The sequence below is a fragment of the Loxodonta africana genome, chromosome 11 (assembly GCF_030014295.1).
Source record: "Loxodonta africana isolate mLoxAfr1 chromosome 11, mLoxAfr1.hap2, whole genome shotgun sequence".
NCBI lineage: Eukaryota > Metazoa > Chordata > Mammalia > Proboscidea > Elephantidae > Loxodonta > Loxodonta africana.
In genome coordinates this window covers 1290420-1310792 of record NC_087352.1, presented here as the reverse complement: position 1 = coordinate 1310792, position 20373 = coordinate 1290420, and the positions used below count along the sequence as shown (strand labels likewise).

At 57.0% G+C, this 20373-nt stretch overlaps 1 protein-coding gene across 2 annotated transcripts in view; it reads left to right on the top strand.

Moving 5' to 3' along the window:
- WDR62 (WD repeat domain 62) overlaps positions 1 to 19165 on the top strand; it is a 48049-nt gene extending 28884 nt beyond the window's left edge. The window contains exons 14-32 of one of the 2 annotated variants that reach the window (XM_010601620.3): positions 3740 to 3807; positions 3889 to 4010; positions 4733 to 4808; positions 5592 to 5703; positions 5781 to 5844; positions 6430 to 6561; positions 7690 to 7823; positions 10256 to 10308; positions 11451 to 11669; positions 12474 to 12598; positions 12929 to 13032; positions 13318 to 13428; positions 13681 to 13818; positions 14113 to 14227; positions 14806 to 14944; positions 15026 to 15086; positions 15239 to 15919; positions 16456 to 16613; positions 16706 to 19165. In XM_010601620.3, the coding sequence (XP_010599922.2) occupies positions 3740 to 3807; positions 3889 to 4010; positions 4733 to 4808; positions 5592 to 5703; positions 5781 to 5844; positions 6430 to 6561; positions 7690 to 7823; positions 10256 to 10308; positions 11451 to 11669; positions 12474 to 12598; positions 12929 to 13032; positions 13318 to 13428; positions 13681 to 13818; positions 14113 to 14227; positions 14806 to 14944; positions 15026 to 15086; positions 15239 to 15919; positions 16456 to 16613; positions 16706 to 16966 (2873 nt within the window). In that variant the 3' untranslated portion in view covers positions 16967 to 19165. Of the gene's footprint in view, positions 1 to 3739; positions 3808 to 3888; positions 4011 to 4732; positions 4809 to 5591; positions 5704 to 5780; positions 5845 to 6429; positions 6562 to 7689; positions 7824 to 10255; positions 10309 to 11450; positions 11670 to 12473; positions 12599 to 12928; positions 13033 to 13317; positions 13429 to 13680; positions 13819 to 14112; positions 14228 to 14805; positions 14945 to 15025; positions 15087 to 15238; positions 15920 to 16455; positions 16614 to 16705 lie in introns of those variants that run through there. The other variant, XR_002784300.2, reaches the window with a different exon arrangement.
- The last annotated feature ends 1208 nt before the right edge of the window (positions 19166 to 20373 follow it).

The following is a 20373-nucleotide window of genomic DNA, read 5'->3' as shown; positions in this document are numbered from 1 at the left end:
AATGGACTTCTAGTCCTGGCTTGAAGTACCTGTTCTCCCTAGACGTCGTCATCGTGCAGGGCTTTGGGGTGTTCCCTGGGGCCAGGTCTAGCTCAGTGCCTCCTGCCCCCACCTGCCCCCTCCCTGATCCAGGAGGGCTGGCATGAGGAAGGTGCTGACCCACAGAGGAAACCAGGTGCTGACACTGTGAGGAGGTGGGGTGGGCGCTGGTGACCACTGCAGAAAAGCAGGTGATGGCAAGGGTTGAGGGGGAGCTGATTCTGGGTGCCCATGAACTGGACATGGATTCTTCCCAGCGGTTTTCCCCTTCCTCAGCCCCATTTTACAGCCTAGGAAACTCAGGCTCAGAGAGGTAAAACTGCTTGCCCAGAGTCACACAGCCAGTGGGCACAGAGCCCAGGAGCTGGCCTAAGGCTGTCCTTCCCCAAAGCCCAGCCTCAACCAGGAGATGGGGGCGGGGATTCCTATGAGACTGGAAAGAGTCCGTAGGGACGGACGGAGTCCCTGACCTGAGGGGATTCTGAGGGGAGGGGAGGCCAGGTGGGCTCTGTGGGCTTTAAGTGATTAAAACCCCAAAATGTGTTCACAATAATATTCGAGAAGAATGTCTTCGTGGGATGAATGTGTCCGTTGACGCTCTCCAAGTTCTTGGGTGTGAAGAGTGTTTTGTGTCTGGTCTTGTGAGTGAGAGAATGCATCCGTCTCCCCTGGTCTTCCCCACTTCTGCCCTCCCTCTCCAGCTAAGATGGCAGGAGCTGGCAGAGCAATTCACAGTGCTTAAAACGTTTTTATGAAGGCTTAACAAAAACTGGCCAGCAAAAACTTCCCAGACAACCTTAAAACTGTTTAACCTACCCCACTGCGTGGGGTATAGGTGGTCAATCAGTAAATCTAGCAGTTTGGTGGGTGAATGGATCCAGGGTAGCTGGCAGGGCTCAGAAGTCGGGCCCAAGGTCACCTTCTGAAGAGCAGCGTGCAGGGCCCCTTCCTTAGAGCCCCAGGCCAGCCTGAGAAGACGCAGATCCTAAACTCAGCTCCTGTGAGCGCTGCTGGGGCCGGTGTGCTCACCCTCGGGCTATGCTCAAAATATCGATCAGTTAGTATAAACTGGGCAGTGGTCAATTAGAACCTGCCTGAGCAGCCCTGCTAAAGAAGAATTCAGTCTTTTAACCCATTTCTGTGAAATACATATCCAAACAAGTGAGTACAACATCTGTGTATGGTTTACGGAATGAGACCGTGAATACCCACAAGCTTCAGAGTCAATAGGCCTGAACTAGGACAGTCACACCCCTGGTTTATAGCCAGCAACTGTTCTGATTGGTCGTAGTCTGAATATAGTTAAACACTTGGGATTTCTCTATCCCCCAGGTTAAGAAGGAGAACCTTAGTGGAGCGTGCAGGCCCTCCCTGGGACCTCCCGGGTCATGCTCCCTCCTCTCCAACCCCTGCTCGCTCCCATGAGTGATTCTGTTTTGCATAAACCTCTGTCAGCAGGTGGCTCCTGTTTGAGTAACATCTAATTCCGATTTGTCAGGCCTGGACTCTCAAATGTCCTGCTATCTCTTTTGTCTTTTCATCCTCACCACTACTCTGTGAGGTGTTTGTGCTGCTATTGTTCTTATTCTATGAAGAAGTAAAAATAATAGAAGCAAGAACGCTAATAGTGCGTACCTGTGGTGGCCGCTGACTGAGGGTGGCACACAGTACCTCTGTCAGGGAGGGGCTGTCACCAGCACCCGGGCACAGGCTGACCCCGAGGGTCGGGAAGCCCTGGTTCGGAGCCCTGTTTAACAGCTTCAGCTCTGGCACCAGAGTAGGCGTGGGTTCAGTCCTACCCTGTGTTGACTCGCGGTGCGCTGTGGGGCCTGGACTGTGTCCCTGAGAACCTCTGTTCACATCTGCACAACGGGGCAGGCAGTGAGCGTCAGGAAGATGGGGATGTGTGGCCCCGCCTGGGGCCGAGGTGTGTGTGGGTGTTCTGCTTGTGCCTGATGCCACAGGCCTCCTGACACTGCCTGGCTGCCTTGCTCCCTGCTTCAGTTCTCCTTCTGCTCTGCCGCCCGCCCTAGTCGCCCTTCCAGACCCCATGCTGCAGGTGTTGACCCCGCTGTGCCTTTGTTTTCTTCATGGCCTTGCTCCACAGAAGCCTGCATCACCCACGGCTCCTGTCTTACAGAGCCCCACCTGGCCCAGGCCCAGCACCAGGCTCACCCAGGCCTCCTGACCCCAGTAGACGTGGCTGCTGGTCCTTATAGCCCCACCTGGCCCAGGCCCAGCACCAGTCTCACACAGGCCTCCTGACCCCAGTAGACATGGCTGCTGGTCCTTACAGCCCCACCTGGCCCCGGGTCCAGCACCAGGCTCACCCAGCCTGCCTGACCCCAGTAGACGTGGCTGCTGGTCCTTACAGCCCCACCTGGCCCCGGGTCCAGCACCAGGCTCACCCAGGCCTCCTGACCCCAGTAGACGTGGCTGCTGGTCCTTACAGCCCCACCTGGCCCAGGCCCAGCACCAGGCTCACCCAGGCCTCCTGACCCCCGTAGACGTGGCTGCTGGTCCTTACAGCCCCACCTGGCCCCGGGTCCAGCACCAGGCTCACCCAGCCTGCCTGACCCCAGTAGACGTGGCTGTTGGCCCTTACAGCCCCACCTGGCCCCGGGTCCAGCACCAGGCTCACCCAGGCCTCCTGACCCCAGTAGACGTGGCTGCTGGTCCTTACAGCTCCACCTGGTCCCGGGTCCAGCACCAGGCTCACCCAGGCCTCCTGACCCCAGTAGACGTGGCTGTTGGTCCTTACAGCCCCACCTGGCCCCGGGTCCAGCACCAGGCTCACCCAGCCTGCCTGACCCCCGTAGACGTGGCTGCTGGTCCTTACAGCCCCACCTGGCCCCGGGTCCAGCACCAGGCTCACCCAGGCCTCCTGACCCCAGTAGACGTGGCTGCTGGTCCTTACAGCCCCACCTGGCCCCGGGTCCAGCACCAGGCTCACCCAGCCTGCCTGACCCCAGTAGACGTGGCTGCTGGTCCTTACAGCCCCACCTGGCCCCGGGTCCAGCACCAGGCTCACCCAGGCCTCCTGACCCCAGTAGACGTGGCTGTTGGTCCTTACAGCGCCACCTGGCCCCGGGTCCAGCACCAGGCTCACCCAGGCCTCCTGACCCCAGTAGACGTGGCTGTTGGTCCTTACAGCCCCACCTGGCCCAGGCCCAGCACCAGGCTCACCCAGGCCTCCTGACCCCCGTAGACGTGGCTGCTGGTCCTTACAGCCCCACCTGGCCCTGGGTCCAGCACCAGGCTCACCCAGGCCTCCTGACCCCAGTAGACGTGGCTGTTGGTCCTTACAGCCCCACCTGGCCCCGGGTCCAGCACCAGGCTCACCCAGGCTTCCTGACCCCAGTAGACGTGGCTGCTGGTCCTTACAGCCCCACCTGGCCCCGGGTCCAGCACCAGGCTCACCCAGCCTACCTGACCCCAGTAGACGTGGCTGCTGGTCCTTACAGCCCCACCTGGCCCCGGGTCCAGCACCAGGCTCACCCAGCCTACCTGACCCCAGTAGACGTGGCTGCTGGTCCTTACAGCCCCACCTGGCCCCGGGTCCAGCACCAGGCTCACCCAGCCTGCCTGACCCCAGTAGACGTGGCTGCTGGTCCTTACAGTGGAGCTCCCTAGCCAGGACCAGTGGCCCCAGCCAGGCCCAGCAGCGGACCTGACACACTTGCCCCTCCTCCTGCCCCAGGCAACAGAGACATCCAGATGATCAGCTGTGGGGCTGACAAGAGCATCTACTTTCGCAGCGCCCAGCGGGTAGGGTGGGGTGGCCTCCTGGTGGGCTGAGGTAGGGGGCTTGTCAGGAGTGTCCTCTGAAGGTCCCACCTGCCCTATCAGGCCTCAGATGGACTACACTTTGTCCGAACCCACCACGTGGCAGAGAAGACCACTTTGTATGACATGGACATTGACATCACCCAGAAGTACGTGGCCGTAGCCTGCCAGGACCGGAATGTGAGGTGAGGAGCTGACCTGGCCCCTAGCTGGCCCGGCCTGGCCTGGTCTCTGAGTGGGACCTAGCTGGGCCTGTCTTCTTCTGGGCTGGACAGGGTGGAGGAACCCCGTTGGGTGTTTCTTAGGAGCTGGGCTTTCCAGGCCTAGCCTCCAGGTCAGCGTAGGGCTTACATCCGGCTCTCCTGGGAACCATCTTCTCCCAGATGTGGCTGCTCCCGTGAAGGTCGCAGCCTTGGAAGGCCGGTGGGCAGCTCTGCTCTGTCCTACAGGGCTGCTAAGAGTTGGAATCGACTTGACAGCAGTGGGTTTCTGGGTTTTGTGCAGTCAGCTGACCCCGTCCAGGGATCAAGCAGGGAGAGCAGACATCTGTGCAGAAACAAGAAAGCTGTGGAGGAGCGAGGAGGGAGGGAGGGAGGGAGGGAGAGGGCAGAGCCGTGCAGAGAGCTGCTCCACCTCCTTCATTTGCTCATTCAGACTGAGCACCGGCACTGAGCTTGCAGTGTGGGGAGGACGGACATTAACTCGACAGGCACCCACATCCCTATCCTCCATACCTCAGCCTGAGCTGGGGTTTCAGTCCTGACAGTGCTTCAGCCCAGGCACCAGGTGGGGAAAGAGGTGGCAAGGGTGTCCGGGGAGAGGAGGGCATCAGGTTAGGCTGGCACCAGAGGGTGAGGGCGGGGGTAGTGAGGGCCCCATTGGCCACGTCATGCCCTTGCCTCTCCAGAGTCTACAACACTGTGAACGGGAAGCAGAAGAAGTGCTACAAGGGCTCGCAGGGTGATGAAGGGTCCCTGCTGAAGGTGAGGAGCAGGCCCAGGTGAAAGCCACACAGACACCACCACACAGCCCATCTGCCTGCTGCCCTGACGGCCACCTGAGGCCTTTGCCCCCTGAGTACCTCCCCCACGCCCAGGCCGTTGGAGGGAGCGGAGGGACAGACCGTCTTGGCACTTGGTGCAGGATCACACACCAGCCAGCACCCACCCAGGCCTGCCTCACCCAGGAGGCTTGGGAGCAGGCTGGGCGTGGGGGTGGGCAGCCCTGACCACTTTCCCTTTATTTCCTGAGCCCTTCTCCAAGCAGGGATGATAAGTGGTTTCCATCTTAAGTGGCAGCAGGGTGTGATGGGAAGGGTTGGAGAGGTCTGGGATCGCCTCCTGGCTTGCCCCTACCAGACAAGGTGACCCAGGATAAGGCAGGAAGTTCGGAGCCTCTGCATTGGGGGTGGTTATGAGCTCAGACTCCAGGCAGACCCTCGGACTGACCGGCCTGCTTCATCGTCTGTAAAGGCAGTAGAATAGCCCTTGTCACAGGCTGGTTCTGTGGAAGAAGGAAGCTCCTGCTGGCACGGGCTTGGCACTGGGCCTGGCTGCCACTACCACGGTTGCTGCTGTGGTGGTTAACGTCTTCACCTGTAAAACGGGAGCAGAAGCTCTGGCCCCACTAGGGGGTGTGCCATGAGGGTGACCCGGGCAATTCCACGCCTCAGGCATCCAGCACCAGGGGGTGTGGGCACTGGCCCAGGCCTCGAGATGGGGAAGAAGCGGCCATGCCAAGGGTCACGCAGGTCCTCTTCCCGGCAGGTCCATGTGGACCCCTCAGGCACCTTCCTGGCCACAAGCTGCTCTGACAAAAGCATCTCAGTGATGGACTTTTACTCCGGCGAGTGTGTCGCCAAGATGTTTGGCCATTCAGGTGGGTGTGCCCGCCCTCCCCACCCACACACAGCTGCTGATGCAGAAGGCGACAGCAGCTCTTCGCTCTGCTTGCAGAAATCGTCACTGGCATGAAGTTCACCTACGACTGCCGCCACCTGATCACAGTGTCCGGAGACAGGTAGGAAAGCCCTGCCAGGCTGTCCTGGCTGGGCCTCTCCCTGGCAGTGGGTGGGACCTGTACCGGGTGGAGAGGTGGGGTGTCGGCCACCAGAGACAGTGTGCTCATAGCTTCCCGTGGACAGAGCACCTCGGGAAGGGTGTCACACCCAGCCCTGACTTCAGATCCCAGATCTGCTCCTTATGGCCTTAGCTGGGTCCTTTCCCCTCTGAGCCTCAGTTTGCTCCTCTATAAAAGAGTGATGACACCATCTACCTTGAAAACGGTAGGGTGAGAACCGGATGAGATAATATATATCAATGCCTTAGCACATGGCTGGCGGCCTTTTGTCTTTCCCTTCAGTTTACCACAACCCTTCCCTGTAATCCCCCTCTAGGGTCCCAGGGCCTCCAGAGAGGCCCTACTTTGCCAGGATGCCCTGCGCCCAGGCCCGGGGTGTAGCCTGCACGATCGGGAGCCCTATACTAAGCTGATGGAGTGTGTACTTGGGAAGGGGCTGGGGAACGAGGCCTTGGCTGTGGTGACCCGGGTGGCTTCCGTGTCCACTGTCCCTCCCTCTTCTGCACCTCTCTTTGGTCTCTGTAGCTGTGTGTTCATCTGGCACCTGGGTCCGGAGATCACCAGCTGCATGAAGCAGCACTTGTTGGAGATAGACCACCGGGAGCAGCAGCAGCAGCAGCAGAACATGAAGGATGGGAACTGGAGCAGCCAGCCCAGGTCTGGTGGCCACCTGACCAGCCCCCATCTGACCATTCACAGAGGGGCGCCTCCCTGCCCTGGGCCCTGTGCGGGTGATGCTGGGGACATAGCTATGGCCAAGTCAGCCCCCGGCTCTGCCATTTTCACACTGACAGCCCAGTGGGGGAAACACATTGAATATGAAGTTACGGTAATATTTAGCCTAAGGGTTTTGAAGTGGAAAAGTGCTTGGGGAGCCTCTGAGCACTGTGATGGGGAAAGCCCGGGGGACTGCGGGGACAGGAGGCCCTGAGCCAGCTGGGGTGGGGAGGGCAGGAAAGGCTGCTGGAGAGGAGGGCACACCAGGTGGAGGTGTCCTTGTTCACAGGGGGAAGAGTTTTTGGTTTCATAGATTACTTACTCTTTGAAGAAAGTGTTTCCTTCACTTGTTTCTTTGAGTTTTCTAAACAATTTTTTTAAGTCTTTATGCCAGAAATCCAATTTTATTTGGAGCGAATTCATATTCTAGTTTTGATTTGGGATTTGGATTTGGGAGGCTTACTGAGTGGGAGGTTTTTGGTTTTCCCTCTCTCCTGCCTCTGGGTCTGTCCCACTCTGTCTTGTGGTTTTGCTGTTCCCTGCATGAAGGCTCCGAGGGCCCCATGAGGACCAGGCCTTGACATGGGCCTCTGTCCTGCAGTGGTATTGGAGGCGTCACAGACCAGGCACCAAGGGAGCGGGAAGCTCCCTTCAGCCCCTAGTGTGAAGCACATATCCCATTCCACTCTGGGTCTATGAGCAGGGCCCTGGCTCCAGTCCCCACCCCTGTCAAGCATGCTACAGTGTCCTGTATGCAGAGGGGCCGAAATCTCATTGCTCCCACCTGCTTCCTGGGTTGGAACCCTGCTTTGCCTTGTATCCCTTTGCTGTGGTTCTTGGAGGGTGTGTCTTATTTTTTGAGCCCAGCCTTTGTTAGATCTCATTTACTGTGGCAATGTTTCTACTGGAGAGGGTGTGGCTGGTGAGACCGCCCAGAGCCATTTTGACTATAAGCCAACAGTATGTTCACGTGGAGCTTAGCACAGGGCCCAGTCCTAGGCAACCAGCCCTCCGCCGTACACGCACACGTACCTATATTTCTCTTACTGTCCTCATCTTTGGCTGTAGGCAGGAGGCCTGTGCGTCCATGCCCAGTGAGGCTCGTTCCATAAGCCCTGGAGAGCAGACAGAGGACGAGCTGGAGGAAGAGTGCGAACCTGAGGAGATGCTGAAGACGCCATCCAAAGAGAGCTTGGACCCAGGTTAGGAGAGAGGTCCATCCACAGGGGCCCTGTTTTGAGCCTTGTTGGGGTAGGGCTCAGTGCTGGGCTTTGCCCACTAGAACACCTCTTTCTTAATAGCTCTAGCAAAGTCACGTGTTTGGTGTGAATTGTGTGCCCATTTCTGAACCAAGCACTCTGACTGGCCAGGCCTGAGTCATGTCACTTCTGAAGGAAGTGGCTCTAGTCAGCCCCACTCGAACCGCCTGACCAAAACTGGGGGAGCGGGAGTAAGGGAGTGTCCCAGGGAAAAACAGGGCTCTGTGATCCACAAGACAGAACAGAATCTGTTGTTCAGGCAGAAGGGAGAGTAGTAGCTCCACAACTTTATACGTGGCTGGTCTCTACATGTAAAAATGGCGCGCCGGCAGCCAGGGCTGGGCTACCCAATAAGCAAGGTCCACGTGGGCTTACTGGTGCTTACTGATCCATAGTGCACAATCTCGCATGGGCTTACCAAAGATGTGGTGAAACTCAAGTGAAATTATGCGCTACAGATGAGCAAGTAAGCACAAGTAAGTCTGTACTTAGTTTGCTTACTGGTTCATCTGCCCTGGAGGCAGTGGCGTCCAGCCTCCACCGCCAGCTTGACAAGGGGGAAGGAAAATCAAGATCAGCATCCAAGGCTGACTGCAATGAGGCGGAGGTCAGACATAGCTCCTCTCTCCCCATGCTGACACCAGCTGTCCCTCCCACGGCATCCTCTACTCTGCCGGGTTTGATAATTTCTTGCAGTGGCCACACAGAACTCACAGGCAGTACTCACGATTATGGGGTTTATTAGAGAAGTAACAGTTTACAGTTCAGGATCCGGAACAACTCAGGGTACAGTTCTTTGGTCAGGGCAGCTTCTCGGCCATGCCACAAGCAGCTCTTTCTCTGGCCCTCAGCCTCTCAGCCCCTCGTCCTGGCCTTTGCCCTGTTTGGGCAAGTGTTATAAAGCTCTTCAGCTCTGCCAATTAGTGCCCAGGGGCACCTCACTCCACCAGTGCCTTGGCCCAAAAGCACTCAGCTCTCTCACTCCATAGGTTGGCAAGCCTAACTCCGTAGAAAAGTGCCCGGAGGCACCCCACTCCTCCAGGAAGCCTGCCTGAAGGCACGCTCTCTCTTACTCCGTGGGTCAGCACACCCACTGTAACTGTCTTGCTCTGTGGGCTGGGAAGCCCACTGCACTGTCTGGTGCTGGTTTCCTGCTTCTGCTATGGCTGTTTTTCTGCCACTGCTTCTTGCTGTCTTGCACTGTCTCTGATGTCATAGCTCTCTCCGTCTCCCAGGTCTAGGAGGTTCTCAGCACAGGGATCCCGGGTCCAAATGATGCACTGTGCTCCCATCTCTTCTTCTTGGTGGTTGTGAGGTCCCCCAGTGAGCCTCTGGGATGGCTCATTGTAAGCCTAGCAGGATGATAAAACTGACCAATCCCCTCATTAGGGTTCTATACACCTTATTTTCATGGCCTTACCCCTACAAGAGTGCCATGCATCTTATTTGTATTATTAGCAAGCTCTCCAATCCTGTTGGTGGGTCATAAGCTCCTCATTTGCATAGCCCCACCCATTCATTTGGTGGGAGTTACAAGACCATGGTGAGAAAGGCCATGTAAAAGCGATCCATCACACCACACTCTCAGTGTCTGCCCCTCGTGGCTGCAAGATGGCTGCCTAATTCCAAGCGTCAGAGACATGGCTGGAGAGACATTTCCTCCTGAGAATCTCATTTAGGGAAACCACTTTCCCAGAAGCCCCTGGCAGGCTTCCTGTAGGTCCCCCTGCCAGGACTGCTTTAGCTCTGAGAGACTGGGAACAGGGATGAGCTCCAGTAGCTTTTCAGACAGGTGGTGGGCTCTGCCAGCGAGGGTAAGATAGGAAGCGACATGAGAACCCATCCTGATTTTCCTTGTCCCCACCCTTGTACCCAACCCCAGTGTTCTCTCTGGTGGACAAAGCATAGGTATCTTTTAACCAGGAGCATAGTATAGTTTTTTTTTTTTAAGCCATTTCTCCCTAGCAGGCACTTCAGGTCTTTTCCTTATTTGACACTGTTGTGAATGAGGCTGTACTGACTGGCCTAGGCCACCTCCTTGGGTCTGTGTGAGGGTGTCTCCAGGATAGGGGTTGAGGAGTAGAGCTGCTGGGTTGTGGGGTTTGGACATTCTCAGTTTTAGAAGAGAACCCCAAAGAGCTGTCCAGATCCAGTTATTGCCCCGGTGCATTGTCCCACTGGTCCCCGCACTTCTGCTGACATGTGGTATTACTCAGCATTTTAATGGTGGTCAGCCTTAGAAGGCAAACACTGTATCCCATTGTTTAACCTGCATTTACCTGACAGTCAGTGAGGTGCCTGTTGGAGAACTACCTCTTGCCCATTGGCTATTCGGGTGTTTGTCCTCTTTTCATGGGTTTCATGTGTCTCCCCAGATCCTCGATGCCTGCTGACCAATGGCAAGCTGCCACTCTGGGCAAAACGGCTGGTGAGTGGGGTGCCCTCCCCGTGGAGCCTCTTCCCCTTCCCCATCTTTCCTGTCCCCAAAGAACCCCCATCATCCTTCCAGCCCCAGCTCTGACAGCACTTCCTTCTCCTGCTGAGCCAGCCATTGTTCCAGCCTCTGGAGATACAGCAGGGAGCAAACGGACAAACGCTGCTGCCTTTGTAGGCTCACCTTCTGGTGTGGGAGGTGGACAGCACCATGTTAAATATGTAGATCCTGCAGTGTGCTGAGAGCTGATAAGTGCTGGGGAGGAAAAAAGAGTTGAGAAAGAAAATACGGAGTGTAACAGCCTCCCTGGGAAGATACCTGGGCAGAGAGTCGAAGCCAGCGAGGCACACAGATACTGGGGAAGAGCGTTCCAGCCAGGGAGAACAGTCTCAGGGGCAAAGACTGTGAGGAGGACTGTGCTCAGCACAGTCACAGAGGAGCAGGAAGCTGGGTGCCTCAGTGGGGGTGAACGAGGGCAGAGGGGAAGAAGGGCTAAAGGAGGGCATGGCAGCCATGATTGGGGGTTGTGTGAGCTGTGGCGAGTTTCCCCCCACTCCTCGTGGTCCTCCACTTTTCTCTGTGGCACTGAGTAAGATGGAGCCAGGGAGGACTCTGAGCCGAGGAGGGCCATGATCTCACTCAGCCGTTAACAGGTCCCTGTGGCTGCATGTGGGGACAGACTGTGAGGGGCAAGGTGGCAGCAGAAGATGGTGGAGGCTGGGCCAGGGTGGAAGGTGGTGGAGAAGTGGCCGGATTTGGGGTGTGTTAGAAGCCGGGGCTGACAGAATTGCTGATGAAATGCTGTGTGGACTATAAGGGACAGAATAAGAGAAAGGAAAGATAACCCAAGGTTTGGGACCTGAACAACCAGAGAGGAACTGAGGTGGGGAGGCGCTAGGAGGACAGGCTGTTACACATTAGTGTGGAAATGTCTGTCAGACACCCAGGCAGGGATGTGGCCCACTTGCACAGCAATCCTGAAGTACGAGGGAAAGGCCTGGGCTGTATAGAAATCTGGAATTTGTTTCTAAATGATGTTTAAAGCCAAGAGACCGAATGAGGTCTGTGCGGCGTCCCTGGCCCTTGTTGGCTTTGGTGAGGACCTGGCTGGCTGCTGACTGTCCCGTTACCCCTAGCTAGGAGATGACGACGTGGCAGATGGTTCAGCCTTCCATGCCAAGCGCAGCTACCAGCCACACGGCCGCTGGGCAGAACGGGCTGACCAGGAGCCCCTCAAGACCATCCTGGATGCCCGGGACCTGGATTGCTACTTCACCCCCATGAAGCCTGAGAGCCTGGAGGACTCTGTCCTGGACACAGTTGAGCCACAGAGCCTGGTGGACCTGCTCAGCGAGGTACGTACTGCCCAGCCCCACCTGGGCTGCAGCCCCTGCACAAACATCTTCACGGGACTCCAGGCCTCGGTGCTCTCGTTTTGAAAATAGGGCTGACTTCCCACCTCAGGGAATCAGGGAGGACTGCGTGAGCCCCAGACCTGGAACACAGCAAGGCTTCCCAGCGCAGACAGGGCTCTGGAAAGCAGAAACCCCGAGCTTGGGCCCTAGAGCAGGCTGGCGCCTGAATTAGAGCCCCGGCCCTACGCCTTCCTGGCTATGTGACCTGGAACAAGAAGCTTGCTTGCCCCACAGGGCTCTGATGGGGATCCGGTGCTAAGACCAGGGCCTGGGCCCTTAGAGGTGCCCAAGCAGTATTAGCTTTTCCTATACCGTTTTCCAAACGACATTCTTTTTTATTCTGTTACATATGTTTTGTTTTTTATTTCCATATAATATACACACAGTAGTGTATACAGATCTTACGTACACAGTTCAGTGAATTGTCAGCTGTGTCTACAGCTCTGTATCTACCACCCAGGTCAAAATGTGGACCCGCTTCCCTGTGTGCCCCGCCCAGTCAGTAACCCCAGCACCCCCTCTCTCACCGTGGATTGGTTGGCCTCTTCTGGAACTTCGTATAGACCTTTGGAGGGCTGGGCCTCTTATGTTTTTGGAGCCACACCTATCGCTCTCTGTAAGGGGAGCACAGAACGGGCCCTGGCCCACAGTGAGTGTAACTGTCCTTGGCGTGATGCCTCATGGCTCATGAGGGTCCCAGTTGCCATGCCACCTCAGAGTGGCCGTGTTCTCTTTACCTTGCAGTCAGAGTGTCCCCAGGAGAACAGCTGTGGGCACCCTTCCTTCCTGCCCCTGCAGAGGGGGTCTGAGGCCAGTGAGCTTGTCACCTACTCCCTGGAAGCAGCAGTGACAGTCTCAGGCACAGACAGGTGGGTGTTCTTTGCACCAAGGGGGCCTTGGTTGGAGACGGGAAGCCTCAGCTGCTAGGCACATTCTGAAGAACTGCCCCCTGCTCCTGGTGGGCGTGGGGACTGCTGACGGAGAGGCTGAGGCCTGCCGAGGCGGAGGTCCAGCCCTTGGCTCAGCTGCAGCCTCAGTTTCTCTCCTTGCAGGTAGAGGTGCAGGGGCCCCTGGGGAAGGGGTGTTTAGAGGAGGTGGAGAGTCCCAGGGGGAGCAGAGTACAGAAGCCTGGGGGTTCTGAGTTGTTTCCTAGCCAGTGTAAGCTGGGGTTCCCTCATCTCTCTCCCGTTGCCCTGCAGCAAGTACCGCGTTGGGGAGGAGGACGGGGGGCGTGCAGACCAGCAAGACGACTCCTACCTCAGGATCTCCTCCACTGGCTCCAAGGCCCAGAGCCCACCTGAAGGTGTGCAAGGGCAGGCAGGGCCCTGGGGTGGTCTGCTTGCTCAGCCAGGCCCCAGTCTGAGCACCGCGGGCCACCTGGACACGGCTGACAGCCTCCTACAGCAGAAAACAGACAGCCCCTGCCATTACCTGGGACTCTGCCACCTCCTCACTGTGTAACCTCACTGGTCCATAAAAATGGGGACTGTATTACCATCCCCCTACTTTAAACGGGGAAACCAAGGCCCAGAGCAGCTGACTCACTCGCCCAGTAAGGGCTCCTGACCCCCATGCTCTGCTCCTCCAGACTCAGAGGAGTCAGAGGCAGACTTGGAGTGCAGCTTTGCCACCATCCACTCTTCCCCGCCACGGCCTGATCCAGACCCTCGGTTTGACGCGACGGTGTCCCACACACCAGGTAAGCAGGGGTTGGACACGCAGAGCTGGGCTTCGCTCGGGGGTGGTCAGAACACGTAACCACTGGCCCACATCAGCCTGCACTTGGCCCTCGCCGAGGCTGTGTCTTCACCTGGAATGTGGGCCTTTCCTTCTGAGCCTGGCGGCAACAAGGTGTGTGACAGGTGAGTCCAGCCTCCTCCACAGGCGAGGGGTGTTGTCCTCGACCAACAGTGTTGGCAGCTTCTCTCTTCCGCCCCCTCACCTCCCCCAGGATGCCCCGGGCCTGCAGAAGAAGAGCAGGCCCTGCCCGAGGGGCCAGGCCTCACCAGCAGCTCTCTGCCCCAGACCCCCGAGCAGGAGAAGTTCCTCCGTCACCACTTCGAGACGCTCGCCGACACCCAGCCTGAGGGTAGGGCATGCCTAGTGCTGGACTCAGGGTGGGCGGCTCTGGGGTACCCTCAGTGGGCTCAGAGGGCATACCTGATGCTGAATGCAGGGTGGGCGGCTCTGGGGCACCCGCAGCGGGCTCAGAGTTATAACCGCTGTCAAGGGCTGAGCTGCACAGACCCCCTCCATCTGCTCCTGAGGTCTATGTTGTCTGTTGATGGGGGCTTCTGGGAGCCTACCTGCTGGTCTGTGAGCCTGCAGGCGCCCAGGGCAAGTTGAATAGAGGGATCCTGAGGGTCCCTTCGTCTTTTCCTAGAGCTTTTCCACAGGTCCCTGAGAGACGTGACAGCCTCCGAGGCTGAGGACTTCTTCCTCAATCCCCGGCTCAGCATCTCAGCCCAGTTCCTCTCACGCCTCCGGAAGAAACCCAGGTGGGGTGAGGGAACCCTTACCACACCGCCAGCTCTATATCCCCCCAGGGAGGGCTGTGTCCCCTCAGACCCCCCAGGGCAGGGCTGTGTCCCCTCAGATCCCCCAGGGCAGGGCTCTGTCCCCTCAGACCCCCCAGGGACAGGGCTGTATCCCCTCAGATTCCGCAGGGACGGGGCTGTGTCCCCTCAGACACTTCAAGGGGTGGTGCTCTGTCCCCTCAGACCCCCCAGGGCAGGGCTATGTCCCCTCAGATCCCCCCAGGGGCAGCACTGTATCCCTTCAGGCCCCCCAGGGCAGGGCCGTGTCCCCTCAGGCCCCCCAGGGCAGGGCCGTGTCCCCTCAGGCCCCCCAGGGCAGGGCCGTGTCCCCTCAGGCCCCCCAGGGCAGGGCCGTGTCCCCTCAGGACCCCCAGGGCAGGGCCGTGTCCCCTTAGGACCCCCAGGGCAGGGCCGTGTCCCCTCAGATCCCCCCAAGGGCAGCACTGTGTCCCCGCAGACCCCCCAGGGCAGGGCTGTGTCCCCTCAGGACCCCCAGGGCAGGCTGAGTGTCCCTCTCCCACTTGGTTTTCTCCCCACAGGTTCACCCACACTTTCCCTCCCCAGCTGCCCCTGCACCTCATGAAGTCCTCAGAGGTCAATCCCATGGACCAGGGGGGAAGCCAGCCCAGAGCAGAGCTGAGAGCAGGTACTGGCTACGCCTCCCCAGACCAGACCAATGTGAGTATCGGGGCTCCCTGCCTCAGGACACAGGGCTGGTTGCCGGGAGGCCCTGTCCTCATATCAGGGCTGTGCTTTCAGGTCCTCTCTGGCGGGGAGGCTGATGAGCTCCTTGAGACCGTGGAAGCCTGGCACCCCTTGAGTGAGTCCTCATCCCCAACAGCCCTGGGTTCCCCAGCAGTGGCTCTGGGTACCCACCTGAGCTGTGAGTGAGGGTGGGTGGCCACCCCGGCGTGGGGCCCTGTCCACCAGTGCCACAGCTGGGTGTGAGTGAGCTGTCTGCTTCCTTTACAGCCCCCTGCCTCTCAGGCCTGGTGCCCTGTGTCCCCTCATCAGTGCTGCCCACAGACAGGAGGCCCCCGCTGCCTGCATCCATACCCACCCCAGGCCTGGCTCAGGGCGTCCGCGTTCCCTCCACCTGTTCCTACATGGAAGCCACAGCCAGCTCCCGTGCCAAGATGTCACACAGCACCTCCCTCAGGGACCGTGTTGGCCCTGTCCCGGCTGAGCTGGCCAGGCCCCTCTGCAGGCCCTCCTCCATGGGGGAGCTGGCCTCCCTGGGCCAGGAGCTCCAAGCCGTCACCACCACGGTAGCTCCCAGCTCTGGCAGTGAGGGCCGGGAGCCTGCCCTGGCCTCCCGAGGCAACCATGAGGCCCGTGCCAACCTGAGACTGACCTTGTCAAGCATCTGTGACAGCTTCCTGCTGCCCCCATCCCCACTGGAGGCACCCACCACACGTGCCTGGTCCCAGGAGCCTGTGGCCACCCAGCCCTGTGCTACAGTCACAGCAGCCAGGCTCCTGGCCCCCAGCCCTGTGAACACAAGTGCCCTAAGGCTTCCCGACCCCTCCTTTCTCCCAAGGCTCCCTGCCCCTCAGCCCCTCAACCCTTCCACCCACCCTGGTAGCTCCCAGCTTCCAGAGACCAAGCCAGGAATCTCTGGAAGCACTGCCTTCCTCCTGGAGCCCACCGCTGGTGAGTGCCACCCTTGGAATGAGGGACTGTCCTCTACACTCATCTCGTGTGCCCGCTGGCCCAGTTGTAAGCGTGGGCACTTGTCCTGGCCACAGGGGCCATGCCATCACTCACCGGCTCAGGCACTCAAATAGCTAATGAACACTTTGTGCATGCTGGGCTCCGTTCTAGGCCCTGGAGACATGGGACGTGGTGGTAAACAAGACCACAGACCACAGGGAATTGGTATCTTTAGTTGGGGGAGACATGGGGACAGCATTCCTAAGGAAAGCACAGAGTGCGTCCATCACTGTGGGGCACGCCAAGGAGAGGAAAACAGCAGAGAAAGGGGGTGGGGGGGGCGGTGGTGGCCATTTTAAACAGGACAATGAGAAAAGGCCTCAGGGAGAAAGTTGCATTGGAGCAGAGACCTCCCAAGGCGCCTCAGGGCGGGGGGCCTTGGGGACTGAGTGAGGGCGTTCCAGGCACAGGACATCCAGGCCAGGGGTGTGAGTCAGCCCAGCCACCCGATCTCTTCAGACCCTCTCTATCCCCAGATGCGCCCAGTCTGGTCCAGAGCAACCCTGGACACTGGGAGGAACCCGGGCTGCCAGCTGGGGTCCTGCCCCCAGCTCCTCTTGAGCTGAGCGGTGTGGAGACCATCGTGCACAGGCTGCAGACTGCCTTCCAAGAAGCCCTTGACCTTTACCTTGTGGTAAGCCAAGCCCCAAAATTGGGGAAAGGGGTGAGGGGCTGCTGGGACCACCTGGCCTGGGTGGCCCCTGATGAGGCTGGCACTTCTCACAGCTGGTTTCCAGTGGTCAGGTCAGCGCCGAGCAGCAGCAGACACGGACTGAGCTGGCCTCCACCTTCCTCTGGATCCACAGCCAGCTGGAGGCCCACTGGCTGGGAGGGACAGAGATGGCCCCAGCCCAGGCCCTGCCCAGCCCAGGTCCACCTTCCCCACCTACACTCTGCCCCCTGGCTAGCCCAGATTTGCGGGCCCTGCTGGAACACTACTCGGAGCTGCTGGTGCAGGCCGTGCGCAGGAAGGTAGAGGGGGACTGAGGCCAGCAGCCCCTCCACGGCATTCCTGTTGCTTCTGGAGAATGTATCTTAAGCAAATAAACTGACAGCTTGGAGGCATAGTTCCTGGAACGTGTCTGGCCCATCCACAAAGCCCCCTTCAGGTGGATGCAGGGTGGGTGGAGGGTGACGCTCAAGTGGACAGTGTAGGGGATTCATGTTTGCCCCAGTGCCACGCCCATGTCCCCGGACTCCAGCACTGGGGAGCGTGCAGTGACAACAATCCCAGGGCCTGGCCTCCCACACCCCTTATCCCTGGCCCACTGAGAGCATCCTGGAGGGTCACTTGTGGTCCTTGCCCCTACTAGTACCCAAGAGCCTACAAGGACTACTGTAATCACATGTGCCACACCTTGCCCACCAGTACATGTGTTACCACATCACTGGCTCACGGTCACAGCGTCAGGGCCATGCTGGATTCTACATGGTCTAGGTTGTTGCTGTCCTTATCTGCAGGAGGGTAAACAGGAAAGACAAACAGACTTACCCCTGGACTATCCCAGCAGCCTGCACCAGACCACCCAGCAGCTAGGCCAGTGACACCCCCAGCAGAACAGTGCCCAGCACCATGAGCTCCCAGCACTGGCCCCAGCTCTCCCAGGCACAGTGTTGTATGTACTAAGGATATTCATAACCACAAAAGCCCCCACTATCCTGAGTCCCTGTAAAACAGAAGGCCATATGGCCTTCTAAAGCACAGCCCCACCATGCGGTTTGCTGTTACCTAAACTCCCATGTGCTTGCAAGTTCCCCCGTTCTGCCTGGTGATCGTGGTCCACCAGAAACAGGTTCAAAGAAATGCAGTTTCTTGCCCCAGGTCGCATAGGGCTGAGACTTGAACCTAAGTTTGCCTGGTGGCAGACCCTCCAACATAGGACCCCACCCTCTGCTGCCCCCACAAACGTGATGCACGTCACGACCAATCACACAGCTCTTTAAAGATTCTGCTGGCCCCCGGATGTCTGCCACTGTTCTACAGGCTAGGAATACAGTAGGGAACAGGACGGGCAAAGTGTGCTCATGGCATTTGCCTTCTAGAAGCAAAACAAACATGGGAAATAAAACTATATTTGACCTTCACATTTAAGGCCTGTTGATTTTCAACAAGGGTTGCAAGACCATCCACTGGGGAAAGAATAGTCTGTCTCTTCAACAGATAATGCTTGGGCAACTGGATAGCCACACATAAAGAATGAAGTTGGACCGCTACCTCACACCATGTTAAAATGGACTAATGACCTAAATATAAGTACTGAAATGTTAGAACTCTCAGAAGAAAACATAGACATAAATCTTCATGATCTTGGATTTGATAGTGGATTCTTAGATACGATTCCAGTAGCACAAGCAACAGAAAAAAAAGATAAATGGGACTTAATCAAAATTAAAAAACTTGTGCATCAAAGAACACTAAGAAAATGAAAAGGCAACCTACAAGATGAAAGGAATTAAAGCAGATACATGTATACCAATGTTTACTGCAGCATTACAACAGTTTACAAGTGGACACAACTCAAGTGTCCATTGACAGATCGATGGATAAACAAAATGCGGTATATGCATACAGTGGAATATTACCCATAAAGATCAACGAAATTCTCATGTATCCCACAAGGTAGGTGAACCTTGAAGACATTATGCTAAGTGAAAAACCAGACACAAAGCGAGACATGAAATATCTAGAAAAGGCAAACTCATGGACACGATAGATGAGCGGGTACTACGGGCCAGGAGGACGAGCGGATGTTGAGTTCTTGCTTAAGAGGTACAGAGTGGCTGTTCGGGGTGTGAAAAGGTTTTGGCAATAGTGATGGTTGCCCAACACTGAACATAATCAATGCCACTGAATTGTACACTTAACACTCGTTAAAGGTGATTAATGGTTACCAGGGGTGGGGGACAGGAAGGGCAAGAATCATTGCATAGGAAGCACCGAGTTTCTCTTGATGGTGGTGGACTCTGGCAATGGATGTTGGTAACAGCCGCACAACATGATTAACAGGTAACCGATGTCACTACACTGTACATGTGAAAAAGGTTCAGAAATGGTTAAAATGGTAAATTATGTATTTTAACCAATTATATATATATTTATATATTTTACCACACATACAAAAAGTACAGATACATGCTTCACTGTGGACTCTCCGACGTGCTAACGTGGCATGTTGTATGACCCTGTTTATATGAAATATTCAGGGCAGACAAATGTGGGGTGGGGTGGGGTGGGGTGGGGCCCACTACTTGGGGTGATGAAAGTGTTTTACAACTAGACGGAGGTAGCGGTTGCACAATACGGTGAGTGCAGTAAATCCCACTGAATTGTTCCCTTTAAGATGATAAGTTTTGTTATGTGAATTTCACTTCAATAAAATTAGAAAAAAAAATATGGAAGCTCCACCCTGGGGGAAAAAAACAAAGTATCTGCATAGTTGCGGGTGGACCTGTTGAAGGGTCAGGGAAGGCCTTTGTGAGAAGGCCACATTTAAACTGGGACTTGATAAGACACAAGGGCTGCGTGGCCATCTCAAGGAAGGGTCCACCCCGACAGAACGGCCAGTGCAAAGGCCCTGTGGGGGAACGGAAGCACGGTTATGTGGAAGGAACTGAAACAAAGCCAGGATGGCAGGGATGGAGTGAGTGAGGGGAGAAGGTGAGAGGGTGGGAAGAGTAGTGGGGACCACAATGGGCAGAATCAGCATTGCTGCTTCATGACATTTAAGTCCAAGGAACAGTCACAACACTTTTTATAAATAAAATTAAGTCTCTTGGTGTTTGGGAAGATGTCCAATATTATTTCTCAAGGCTCGTTCTCCCTGCCTCAGGAAGCCTGGATAGTCCAAGACTTACGGAGGGCTGGACCTCTGCTAGGCGGCTTCTGGCCCAAGCCCCTCCTCCCCCACCACCAAATAAAGGCTGAAGACCTCACTCTTCCTGCCCCTGCCTAGCTTGGCCTCAGTCGCCTTGTCCAAGAACTGCCAAGGCAAGAGGTGATGTCCAGTCCCCTGGATACCCAGGAGACCACCTTGGGCCTCTGTCCTGTAAAGCCTTTATCTCTGCAAACACCTGGCCTACCGGGGCCAAAGCCCCTGTAAGTAAGGACATTTATTATTGATTATGCCATCACGGGCCCAACCTCTTCCTCTCCTGCTCCATCATCCTCTGAGTCTGTTTGTCCTCCATCTTAGCACCTCATAGTTGTAACATGGCTGTTGTAGCACCTAGCAGTCTACTCTCAACCAACCAGGAGCAAAGGCCGGAAGCAGGGCAGCCGCCACGGGGTAGGGGTGCAGATCCTTCTCAGAGGTTTCCAAGAGGAGGTCTCCTGGGTCACGGCCCTCTTCTTCAGATCAGACTTGGGCGAAAGGAATGGAGATTGATTTGTTTTA